Below are 12,617 nucleotides of genomic sequence, written 5' to 3' on the forward strand. Positions count from 1 at the left end.
TTTTCCTGAGGAAACCTCAATTTCTATAAAATCCTGGAACACTGAAATCATGCAGAATTCCCAAAATTACTAGCCTAACCTCGAAATTTGATTCTTAGTTCACCAGATTTTAGCACAAAATCTCACAAAAATGGCCCAGAAAGGACCATTCCCAAAATACCCAGAAAAATCACTGTCTGCAATTCCTCTGGAATCACTGATTGGAATTGTAATGAAGCTTTTGTAAATCTTATATCACACTTTTTTTCCCCATTTGTATGACTTGTGGAGTTTCCTGTGGCAAAACTAGAAACTGTCTGGTTGAACAGAAAGGGTGGGGGCATCTCCTTAAAAAAAATGTTCAATATGATGAATCTTTATCAATTGCTTCATGATGTCATTGTGCACCTCATATATTGTTTTTTTTCAGCTGAGTTCTTATTTTCTGAGGTTTCCTATATATTTTTCAGCTGAGTTCTTATTTTCTGAGGTTTCCTATATAGTTTCAATACATGTGGTTAAACATACATTTTTACTAACATATCTTATACCCCTGCTTGAAGAGCAGGAGGTAATATTGGTCATGGTGTCCATTTGTCAGTCCATTCTTCAACTGAATGCAATTTGATGAAAATTTCACAGTTTATTTATTACATGATACCATCGTACATACTTACTTAATGCCCATTATGCCTGCTGGCATGTAGGACAGCAACAAAGGATCTCCACCGGTGACAGTCTTTGGCCATCCTTTCAATAGTTCCCCAGGTTTGGTTTGTATCCTTCATCTCACTTTCTATGGTTCTCCTCCATATTGTTTTAGGTCTCCCTCTCTGTCTTTTGCCGTCTGGTGTCCAGTGTAAGGCTACTTTGGTATGAAATTTATTGTCTTTTCTGTTGACATGGCCGATCCACTTCCATTTTCTTCTTAGCAGTATTGTTGCCATGTCAAGTTGGTTGCATTTTCTCAATAGTTTTTCATTACTGATGGTATTGGGCCAGAATATTCGCAAGATACATCTTAAACACTTGGTATGAAATGCTATAATCATCTTTTAAAGGTCTCACTAACCACTTCTAACGTTTCCATTACTTTACATGTTAAAAAAGTAATTTTCAAAGTCTCACTGTGAATTCCCAGGACAAATGACATCTTAAAGTTGCATACCGTTGCGAGGCTTGGAAAATATGGCTTCCAAAATCATTATGCTAATGGTACAATGATAGTAGAAGTTCTTCACAAAATTTACTTGAATAAATAATACTGAAAATCCACATTTTTACCTGTTCTGCTAACTGATAGCATGGAGGCAAATTACTCACACATGTAAACAATATTCATACACTTTTGTAGTTAATTACATATATGATTTTAAAGTACACATTCTCAGCTTCATTTTGACTACTTTTAATCATAATACACACAAATAATGCACTTACAATGCATATGTCTAGGTTCAGTGTGTTTTTGGTACTACATAGGGGGGGGTGGCCATTTGACCCGGAAGTGGTTAGTGAGACCAAATGAAAATTTCCACTTAAAACATACAAAACATTTATCACTTAAAAAAATTGTCAAGCATCTGTAAATCTTCAGGGTGCAGTGAAAATTTTCTGGAAAAAAAATACCCACAGCAAAGAGGGTTACCATAGAAACCATGCGAAAATTTGCAAAAATGTTAATAAAATCAGGTTTAAAAATATAAAATTTCCCGCAAAATATCTTAAATTTTCATTTCATGCCCTGAAACAGTCCAAACTTTTTCCTTCGAAAACCCCTTCATTGTAAGGGCATCGCAGGTTAGAATTTGAGCTATTTCACTTTGTAATCCACTTGTTAAACTTAGCATGGCAAAAAATTGACTTACTTTCACTTTCACAATGAAGACAAATTATCATTGAAAAAAAGCCCCTTCAACATTGAAAATATATAAAACATTGCAAAATACTTTGAAAAGTCCCCTTTTTCAGAAGAAGTTTTATCAACAATAGATTCTTCATTTTTAATCACTATTACAACCACCGGTTTCCATCAGTGTCATTTTTCATCCCTAGCCAAAAGTGTGAAACTAAACTTTGGAGTGCTGGCTCAGGCATAAAATTTATCAGACGCTTTCTTATAAGAGTTATTGCCCTTGACAGGGAAAAAGGACAGTTTTTTTTTGTTTATGTTTTTTTTTTAACAGTTTTCAGCCAATGTCTTGAAAACTATGATAGATGTAGACTTTCATTTACTGAAATGATCCTAATGATAAGTCCTATCAAAGTTTTCTTGAGCCAATTTGTTGGACAACTTCTTGTTTTATTTATTGCCCTTGAAAGGCAAAATTCAACCAGGTAAATGATTCAGGTTCCTGGGAGCCTCTTGTTATCTTTCACTAGTATGTTGGTGTTGCCTCAGTATTTTCCTCTGGCTATCTTTGTTAACTTGTAAAGTTGACCATGTTCTTTCTTTTCGGCAGCTTCTTCTGCTTGTCTAGTAATATTGTCTAGATGTATGAACTTTTATCTTTCCTTGCTGGTTTCTCAACTTCCTTATCAACTGTTCTGTAATCATCTTTATATTTATCTTTTAGTATTTGTGAATTTGCGTCAAGTTCTTCCAGTATGATGTTCCATCTTTTATCCATAGCATCCCAAGTGGTAGGTGTAAGCCATTTTTTCATTGTTCTGCTGGTTTTAACGCCTAGACAGTTTTTACTTGTTTTGTCATATATATCTTTGACACAATCCCAATGGTTGTTCACGTCATTGTTATCTATACTATCTGGTGGTTCCATTTCTAAGATTTCAAAATGGTTTCTGAGCTGGGTGACGAAAGTGTTCTTGACACAACGACTAGAAGTTGATGTTTTGCCAGTTTTTCTCAACATAACTTCCAACATGGTAACGACAAGATGGTGATCACTACCCACATCTGCACCTCTTCTCACTTTAACATGAGTCATTGATCTTCTCCATTTTCTGTTTACCATGATGAGGTCAATTTAGTTTTTATCTTTACTATTAGGTGAGTTCCAAGTTAGCTTGTGTATTGACAGGGGTGGGAAAAGTGTTCCTCTTATTACCTAGTTAAGTGATGAACAGATGTCAACCAGTCAATCTCCTTTGTTGTTCATACATCCATGTACATGTTTTCCCATAACTCATTCCATGCCATTGTGCACCTCCTTTATTGTTTTTCCATCTTAATCAGTGTTCTAGGATTCCTATTTCCCGTTACTACTGAAATTTGGGTCAGGGAAAGTTAGGTACTTAGTTACACTTTTCCATGGCAAGTTGAAAACTTCATATGCTCTAAGGATTTGTTTTGTCAGGAAAGCAGTCATTGACCGTTGGAAAGTTGATTTTATATGGATTTTTCCCAAGGAATCCTCAATTTCTGAAAAATCCTAGAACACTGCTTAATGACTTTTGGGATTCCCTGATGCTAAATTGGAATTCTTTATTACAAATTGTACACCTCCAATTTGTTTTCCCATCTGAATGCTTTAATCACCTATGGGGTGTCCTACATTATTTCTGGAGAAGCAATTGGAGGGTGGTGTCATCAATTTCTAGTTCTTTATTACTTCATGCATAACCACCTACTGAGAATAAGTTATTTACTCCCTGAAATTTGCATGTAACTAATTGTAATGTTGTAGTAATATTATGGATTAAGTTGGAAAAAAAACTTTTTCAATAGTTTGTGCATTGACAGTAAAAAAAGTCTTACATTTAGCATGTACAACGATGATGTTCAGGGGAAAGAGTTGGTCTCCCCTTGAGAGAATTACAAGACACCTAATGATTGAACTTCCTTAGGTTGTTAACTGGATAATGGAATGGAGAATGATACAAAATTTATATCTCCTTGTCCATTTTTCAGTGAAATACCTTAGATATTTCATCAGGTAGTGGTCATTCAATCAAGAAATGACAAATTGTATTCCCTGAAAGTAACTATGGTACTTGCTGTTATAATAAAGAAAGCTCTAGAGTTTTTAAATATTTTGCTTTGTCTTTCACCTTTGATTGATTCATACTTAAAATTTGGACACACAGGCTTTGCACATGTTTTCTCAAAATTATTTTGGTACTCTTTTATATAGACAGTATCAACAACAGCAGATGTAGCTGTATGTTTGAGTACAGACATGCTGGCATTCAATCTGAGTGATGGTGTGGCAACTGTCATGGGATCTATCTGTGAGCCAAATCCAGCAGTTACCCTAACGTTTGCAGCAACAAGTGCTATATCTACCTCAGCACTGACTACAGTGAATGTCGGTCCTATTGAGGTTACCAATGAGATATATCTAGCATCATATTACTTCAACATTGATTCTGGATCAAGTTCTCAGACGGGAACCTTCTCAGATTCATTTGCCTTATACTGTGTAGAAGACATAAATGCAGGACGATATCCAACAATGCTTCCAGGTATAATTTTTTTACTCTTGTGTTAACTTTACATAATATTGATTTAATTTCAGTTAAGGGATGCAATTGACTTCTAAGTAATTGGAGAGAAGTACAATTATCTTTATATAACTGGAGAGAAGTACAATTGTCAGGGTAATATGGCTACCAAAAAATCTTAACATTTTCATATTTAGGAAATTCTCTGGTGTCTAAATGACTTCACTGTATAATTTAAATATTGTAAAATTATACGGTAATATATGTAATATCCAAGGGTCCTGAAATTTTGACAGCCCATGCTGCACATTTTATCAAACTTCAGCAGACGTTTTTGTCACTCTTTTGCATGCTCAAATCGAAAATAAACTTAAAAAAATATTTGTACGTAGTTATTTTCTGATAAATATAGGAAAGTGTGTTATTTCATCACATACTCTGACTTTTACAAAATATCAGAGTGAGTGAACGAGTTCAGTTTCGACTACACGTGCATGTTCTAACATGTAAACAAAACATTGTATCTTTCGGACTTTTTCATCTCATAACAGCCGAAAACTTCTGAGTGATGAAAAAAATGTTGATTATTTATAAAAGAAACTCGCGAACACATTTTGTATATTGATTTAAATGGTCTGTTGACTTCTGTGTTAAAACGATTCAATTGACGAATTAATAATTACAAACTAAGACTGATTCGTAGTTTCAGTTCTGTGTGCTTTCGTTACCTCTGAAAGATTGGTGGGAAAATGTTGGACAATCTTTTTTCTTAATTAATCAACTAATAAATGTATGAAGATTCTCTGATTAATTTGTATACGCAATGGGGCTCCATGTGTACCGTTAGTTCAATTATGCAATCAACTAATCAGTTACAGGTAAATCACAGTCACAGGTGGCTGCACTTTGGCTTAAATTGACACACACCTGTCAATTAATTTCCAATAAACAATTAGGAGACTGGTAGACAGGATGTTTATACACTAATAAAACCATGCAGACTGTAATTTATGAGGGTTAACAATTTTTTTGGGTCTGATATTGGAAAATTGTTATCGGTCATTTGCAAGATTTGACGGTCAATGACTGGCATTTTTACGCGTTTCCGGATCCATGGTAATATCTATACTCGGCATCACATAAATAAGATACTGTTAAACTTTGAATAAAAATATTTTCTACGACTTTATTGACACCTACCGTCATTAAAATTGTCTTAAATGACTTGCTCATTCATTTAGCCAAACGGCTTCTCCCTAAACATTGAATCGTTAAATTCCGGTCAGATTTTAATTCTCGGTGCCAATATTTACATTGTAAAAAATCAGCCATATTTACAGTGATCAATGGTTTGTCCAAAAACCGAAGAACCCAGAATGCATTTCGGCGTTATTTCGGATATCTCGGATTTTTTTACGCGAGCAACGTACAATAAGGAGAAGTTGATCAAGCAGACGATTGTCACCAGAGTTCGACGGGAACTTACGAACTTCATTTGTAAACAAATCGTCCCGTAGAAACCAACATGGCAGATATTAGTATTGGATTTTCCCGTAAGGATTTGTTACACATGATTTAAGTTAATAAGCGACTCGTTGGTACTAACACGTCATGCATATATGCGAACTATCTTAAGATTAAATAAGAGAGACAACTCTAGCGGTAAGTCCCGACGGTTTAAAAAGTAGAGCTTTAATTCGAAAATGTGTTGTATGTGATGTCGAGTATAATAGTTTGGCAGATGCACTCTATATTTTCTAAATTCAATTGTCACATGAAATGAGATATTCATTCATTTCGCTGATTTCTTTGCATTGTATACATTGACAGCAATGAAACATCTGTTTTCAATGTTGGCTCAAATTCAAACAGTAAAAACTTGTTTAATTAACTGTAAAATGGTTGTTTGATCTTCAAGGACATGGGCAGTTGGCAATATGTAAGTTTGGCATTATAACACATTGCCTGTACAGAAATTAAGACAATGAAAGTTTTGCAACAAATCGAGGGGCATTAAATCAGGGTTTTACTGCATTCTTTGGGAAATTGATATTTACTGAATGCACATCACTCTATCACTGTTATACTTTTAATTTTTTTGCAGGCAGAACATTAAAGATACACTCCTACAATACACAGAACAGTGCACAAGCAACTACCAAAGCTCTTACAGGAATGATAGAACACGGAAGAGTAGGTGTTTATTCACAATGTTTGTCATATCTGACCCTTCTGTAAAAAGGAATATGTTTGGTTTAAATTTATACAACTTTGTTATGACTGACTTGTGTCGAGGTGTAGTGTTGTTGTTGAGTACCTTATAAATGAAACTACTATCAATGTGATAATTTTAATGAACGCATAAACAGAATAAAGAACAAGAATAAACACACTAACTATAAGTCTCTGCATTAACAAAGTTACAATCTTATCTAAAATTATAATACATTAGTCTTCTTAAAAACAACATGCATGTACATGTACATATATAAAATATGACATCAAAACCTGTTCATATTAAAAGTTTGGCTTCTTGGGGGCTACCCATACTAAGTCTTGTCAATCCTAATTTTTTTACATGTTTAAATGAACCCTATTTTATTAACCAATTACTTAATAATATAAGGAAAAACCAGGGTCGAAGCTTCTGGCTTAGGATTCATACAATGTAACTTTAATAAACATGAGAAAAAGAACTGGGGTCGAAGCATCCAGTTGTGTTCTCCCTCATAACTGGGGTCGAGCGCATCCAGTTTGGAGTTATGTTAGATCTGACATACATGAACGAGAAAATTATGTGAAAAACTGGGGTCGAGGCATCCAGTTGTGTTCTCCCTCATAACTAGGGTCGAGCGCATCCAGTTGTGAGTTATGTTAGATCTAACATACATGAATGAGAAAATTATGTGAAAAACTGGGGTCAAGGCATCCAGTTGTCACATATACCCTTGCCTACATTTACTAAAAACTAAACAACTAATACAAAATACAATTATCTAATCTTTGTGCTCATGTTCTACCTACATTATACCTGAACAAGACTTTTCAAAAATGAAACTTTCAGAAAGTACCCCCTACATAAAAATATATTGGGGGAAAATAATTTCTTGAAATTATGCCTTTATGCCAGGTTAAACTTAGTAAGAGCAGCCTCAGTAGAGGTGATATTGGGGTTGGTGGGTGGGACGATTCACAATAGATCCAATTTCAAAACATATAAATTTAACCTCTCTTGCAAATACAATTGAACTTCTACCCAAGTGAACTAAAAATAACCAATCATCTACCTCTACATCACAGATTACAGCATGACAGTATGTTAAGAAATCAATAATCACAGCTTATTATTGTATAAACTTAAATTTAATTAATTAAATTGCCTTCAAATTTGGCCCTGAAAAAAAACTCTATCAAATCAATATTTCAATATTCCATAATATTTAGCATAAAGTGTACAAAATTTGTCTTCAAAACCCTTTTTTGCAGTTTATCCACACATAACATAGCAAGATGGAGCCAAAATGTGTAAATTCTGCTGAATTTGGGCTATACACTTGATTTCACTACATTTCTTTTAATCTGTAGACAAAATTGTATGTTTCATTTGTCAGGTGTTTTGCTTTTTATATCTTTGTTTTTCTTTGATTAAATATCGTACAAAATGTTCACATAAATTAATTAGTTATTTGTATGTTTTATATAGAGGAATCCCCACGAGAAAGTTGCAGGTATTGTAGGCTTTGGTAGCAATACTGTGACAAAAGGTGTAGCACCATTATTAGCTGTCAGTCAGATTCCTAACATTGCGACCAATGAAGATGAGTCTTCCTTCAGTGATAAGGTAAACAAACAATAAGAAATTTGCAATAATAATGGATTGCCATAAGGCAGGAAATTTGAGGTATTTTTTTTTTCATTTTTTAAATTCCAGTTTTGCCAATTTATGTTTTTGTTGTCTTTATGAAATCATGGTTATGGTCTATGTTTGTAGTTACAGTGATAACAATTTATGATGTGTTGAAGCTTCCCCTTTTCTTTTTTGATGATAGAAACTTATATTTGACGTGATAGCAGATCTAGTCAGCAATAGCAGTGTTTATCTTTACAGATTTTTACTGCAAATTATGAAATATTGATTGTGATTCTGTAAAAAAAATGTATTAAATGTGAGGAATCTAAAAGTTCAAAATTATTACAAGCAGAAATACTGCAATGTATGTTAAAAAAATTGGAGTGTTATGTGCAGAGTTTTGTGAACCTTGTCTCAGTTGGACAATTTGATAAAAATTCAACTAGCACGAATAGAATTTAGCAAGTACTGAAAATTTGCACTTGCTATATTAAAGTTTTTTGGGTTATTTCTGGACTGTACCTATATGACATACAGAAACTTTTGCAAATTTTAGCAAGTGGAAATAGTTTCTATTAGCAAATTGGCCAGAAGAGGAAACTCTAACATCAGACCTGGTTAATGAATCAATTGAGTAACTTATTTGACTTTTAGAAATATATGAGATTTAACAAAATATTGAGCAAAAAGCTACTTCAGTAACATTGTGTCATAAATTTCTTCATTAATTTTCAGACAACATACCCTTACTACAGTAGGCTGTCATGGAATATGGCCTCAACTTGTCACAGTATAATGATGGCTTTCAAGAATAGAGGATGGACAACAATGGTTTGTTTTAACTTTTTTATTTATCAGAAACAAGTGTGGACACAGACTGGCATTACCTGAGGGGCAAGTATGGATGCAGACTGGTATTGCCCCAAGAGCAAATTTGAACATACATACGATTTGTCTCGAACTTGTTTGCATTGTCTTGAAAACTTCTCCATATATTGATATCAATAATTGAATTATGCACATGTTGATAAATATCCATTAACATGTGTTACGAAACATCTAAATGGGGAACAAATTGCACTATGGATTACCATAAGACAAGTCATGTACATATTACAATGCTTCTTCCTTGAAGGTGTACTTGCATGGATGTGTTGAACTGCTATGTCATGTTAAGGATTGGCCATTCCATTTCACTTTATACAGGTTAGCTTGAAAAATTCTGGACTCTCAGTTTCTTTAGATAAACAGAAACCTACTGTGTGGTATGTGTCAGTTACATGGATGGCCTTTATTTTAAAATGGTAGGGGCCATAAACTCGAAATCTAATAAGAGCATTTCTTTAGTAGTTAGTAAAATCATATCAAAATTTCATAACAATTGATCAACCATAACTATAAAGTCATTGCTCGAAAACCAAGTGAGTATGGACAACGACACAGACGCCGCTGTCAGCACCATACCAATGTACAATGGTTTGTGGTGACACTATTATATTAAATATATACATATATATATAGGCTAATTTGGGGTTTGGGAAGGCTCCATTTTTAATTCCATAAAAATCGTGTCAATTACTCTTCCTCAGGACCAACTTGGTAATGTGTGCTTTGCTAAGAATTTACATTTATATGGTCATTGTTTTTACATTAGTCCTAGTTAAACAGTTCTCTAGCAAAGAGAATAAAACTATATAATGGAAAAAGGATCCCACATACAGTCAAACCGTTATATGAAGGACTTTTAGACTAAATCCAACTGGCTCACAGTTACCGTATTCTTCTGTGTATTACACGCATCTGTGTATTCCGTGACCCCCTTCTTGGCAAGGGAGATCGGCGAAAAAAGTTAGTTTCTGTGTAAAACGTGCACTGGTAAGCGAGGAAAAATCACCAGCAGAAGACCACATTGAGATGAAAGGATTCCGGTAAATCCCTGAAATGCGTATCTTTTCATCATTAAATCTTTTAAATAAAAGTATTTTGTATGTTTCCCTGCGTTTCCAAGCCATTTATTGATTAAAATAGTTTATAAATAGCAATGTATTGGATCTGAGTCAACTAAAATGTTTACATTTCCTGTTCGAATACAAATCAAGTAATTCACTAAAACAATGGCTTCAAGTCTGGCCGTTCATAAAAAGATGTTTAAATTTGCCAAGTTTTGTATTGATATCTGACATCTGGAAACAGTTCATCAAGTGGATTAAAAGATTAGTAATAATTGTTTCACCTTTTAAATTGATCTTTTATTATTTGATAATTAAATGACAATATGCCCGAGGATAGGTTGGCACTCCCGGTATTGTGTATTTAACATTCCATTGCACACTGGTGAAGAAGTTATAATTAGATGACTTGATTTGAGAGAACAGTGAGAAGCTAGTCGTGGTTTTTCGTACAAACTATAAAATGCAAGGAAACGGCATTGATGGATAAAATAACTATTCAATAGCAATAAAACTTTAATTGTTTATTTCCCATAAAACTGTCCTCAACAATACAATGGCTTGATGTTGTTTTAAGTTGACGACTTTGGTTCTGATTCCTGAAAATTATGTCTCTAGAAAAAAAATGTATACTCGGCGTCACATAAATAACATACTGTTAAAATTTGAATAAAAATATTTTCTACGACTTTATTGACACCTACCGTCGTTTAAATTGTCTTAAATGACTTGCTCATTCGTTTAGCCAAACAGCTTCTCCCTAAACATTGAATCGTTAAATTCCGGTCAGATTTTAATTCTCGGTGCTAATATTTACATTGTAAAAAGTCGGCCATGTTTACAGTGATCGGGTTGCTAGGAGATGTTGTTTACGTTTAAATGGTTTGTCCATAAACCGAAGAACCCAGAATGCATTTCGGTGTTATTTCGGATATCTCGGATTTATTTTACGCGAACAACATACAATACCGAGAAGTTGATCAAGCAGACGATTGTCACCGGAGTTCGACAGGATCTTACGAACTTCGTTTGTAAACAAATCGTCCCGTAGAAACCAACATGGCGGATATTAGTATGGGATTTTCCCGTAAGGATTTGTTACGCATGATTTAAGCTAATAAGCGACTTGTTTAGGGAGAAGCCGTTTGGCTAAACGAATGAGCAAGTCTTTGAAGACAATTTAAACGACGATAGGTGTCAATAAAGTCGTAGAAAATATTTTATTCAAATTTTAACAGTATGTTATTTATGTGACGCCGAGTATAGTAACTCATTGTTTTAGTGTATACCGCACATCCCTCTTCTGGAGCAACGAAAAAGTTGAAAAAAAGTGTGCGGTATACACGGAAGATTACGGTAACACTTTAAAATTTCAACTAAATCCTGTATTAAACAATTTTAATCAACTTCTGAATAGTTATATACATTTGCTTGGTTGTCTTTCTGATTAAATAAAAATCATCCAGAAAATTATGTCAGTAAAATCAACCCGTTTTCTGGATGATTCTTGGCATATTTTATTCGATCATTCCTTATGGCTTTTGTAAACTTTGTTAACTGGTTCTGTAGCGGATACCCTTATCGGATTCTGGTAACAACTGAATCGTGAACCAGTCCCATCTGGTTTAAAAACGGAAGTTGTTATCTCGGTGGCATTATTCGTAAAAGGGAACCAGTTGACATTGTATCTGGTAGGGTCAACGACCTTTCTGAAAGGAACGAACATTTAAAAATTAGAGAAAAAGGACGAACTTCAAGTGAAGGAGATCGATTTTGTCTTGTTTCTCCAAGTTTCTTGATTTGACAATTATAAAGTGTGTCAATATTAAATAAATCAGTAGTTTGCATTTTCGCCAATCTCATTAGTGATGTCATATTAAGTGCCAGATTGGTTTGCAAATAAACAATTGACAATTTCATGATTAGAATCCCAATTTTCAAAATAAATATTATAACTTTGTTATTTTATATCCAATTTTGGTTCTGTAAAATATTTCATTTAGATAAAATAATTCATATTTTGTATATGGGAATTTATAACACTTTTAGTCCAATTACTGAATATTTATTTTAAATTTCATGATAAAAAGAGCTTCATTGGCAGTGTAGGGAACCAAAAGAATTTTTCAATTTTCTTAAAAAATGAAAAAGTTGAAAACAAATAAAAAATGATGATTTAAGTTGATGCCCCATGCCACTCAATGGATTTTTTGCCAACCAACACAAAATTGACATTTCCAAGACCTATCCTATACTGTAAGTGTAAACCATACTCAGGTCATACTAAAAATGGTAAAAAAACCTGAAATCTCTGGATTTCCCAGGGTTTTGTTTCCTGGGCCCCCACCAGGGCTGCGTACTTGGACCCTGCTTGGGGCAGCCTGCAAACCCCGGTCAGATCTTCAGATTTTTTTCAACAGAAGTCACTTTCATCT

General features: G+C 34.0%; 1 protein-coding gene across 1 annotated transcript in view; it reads left to right on the plus strand.

Moving 5' to 3' along the window:
* Positions 1-12,617, plus strand: part of LOC148601884 (uncharacterized) — a 202,798-nt gene that overhangs the window by 76,290 nt on the left and 113,891 nt on the right. The window contains exons 7-10 of the mRNA XM_088554708.1: positions 4,074-4,404; positions 6,488-6,576; positions 8,087-8,224; positions 8,969-9,064. Coding sequence (XP_088410834.1) covers positions 4,074-4,404; positions 6,488-6,576; positions 8,087-8,224; positions 8,969-9,064 — 654 coding nt within the window. The remainder of the gene's footprint in view (positions 1-4,073; positions 4,405-6,487; positions 6,577-8,086; positions 8,225-8,968; positions 9,065-12,617) is intronic.

Source organism: Perna viridis, chromosome 12 (assembly GCF_037379345.1).
Source record: "Perna viridis isolate PV_CMFRI_1.1 ecotype Kerala chromosome 12, ASM3737934v1, whole genome shotgun sequence".
Classification (NCBI taxonomy): Eukaryota; Metazoa; Mollusca; class Bivalvia; order Mytilida; family Mytilidae; genus Perna; species Perna viridis.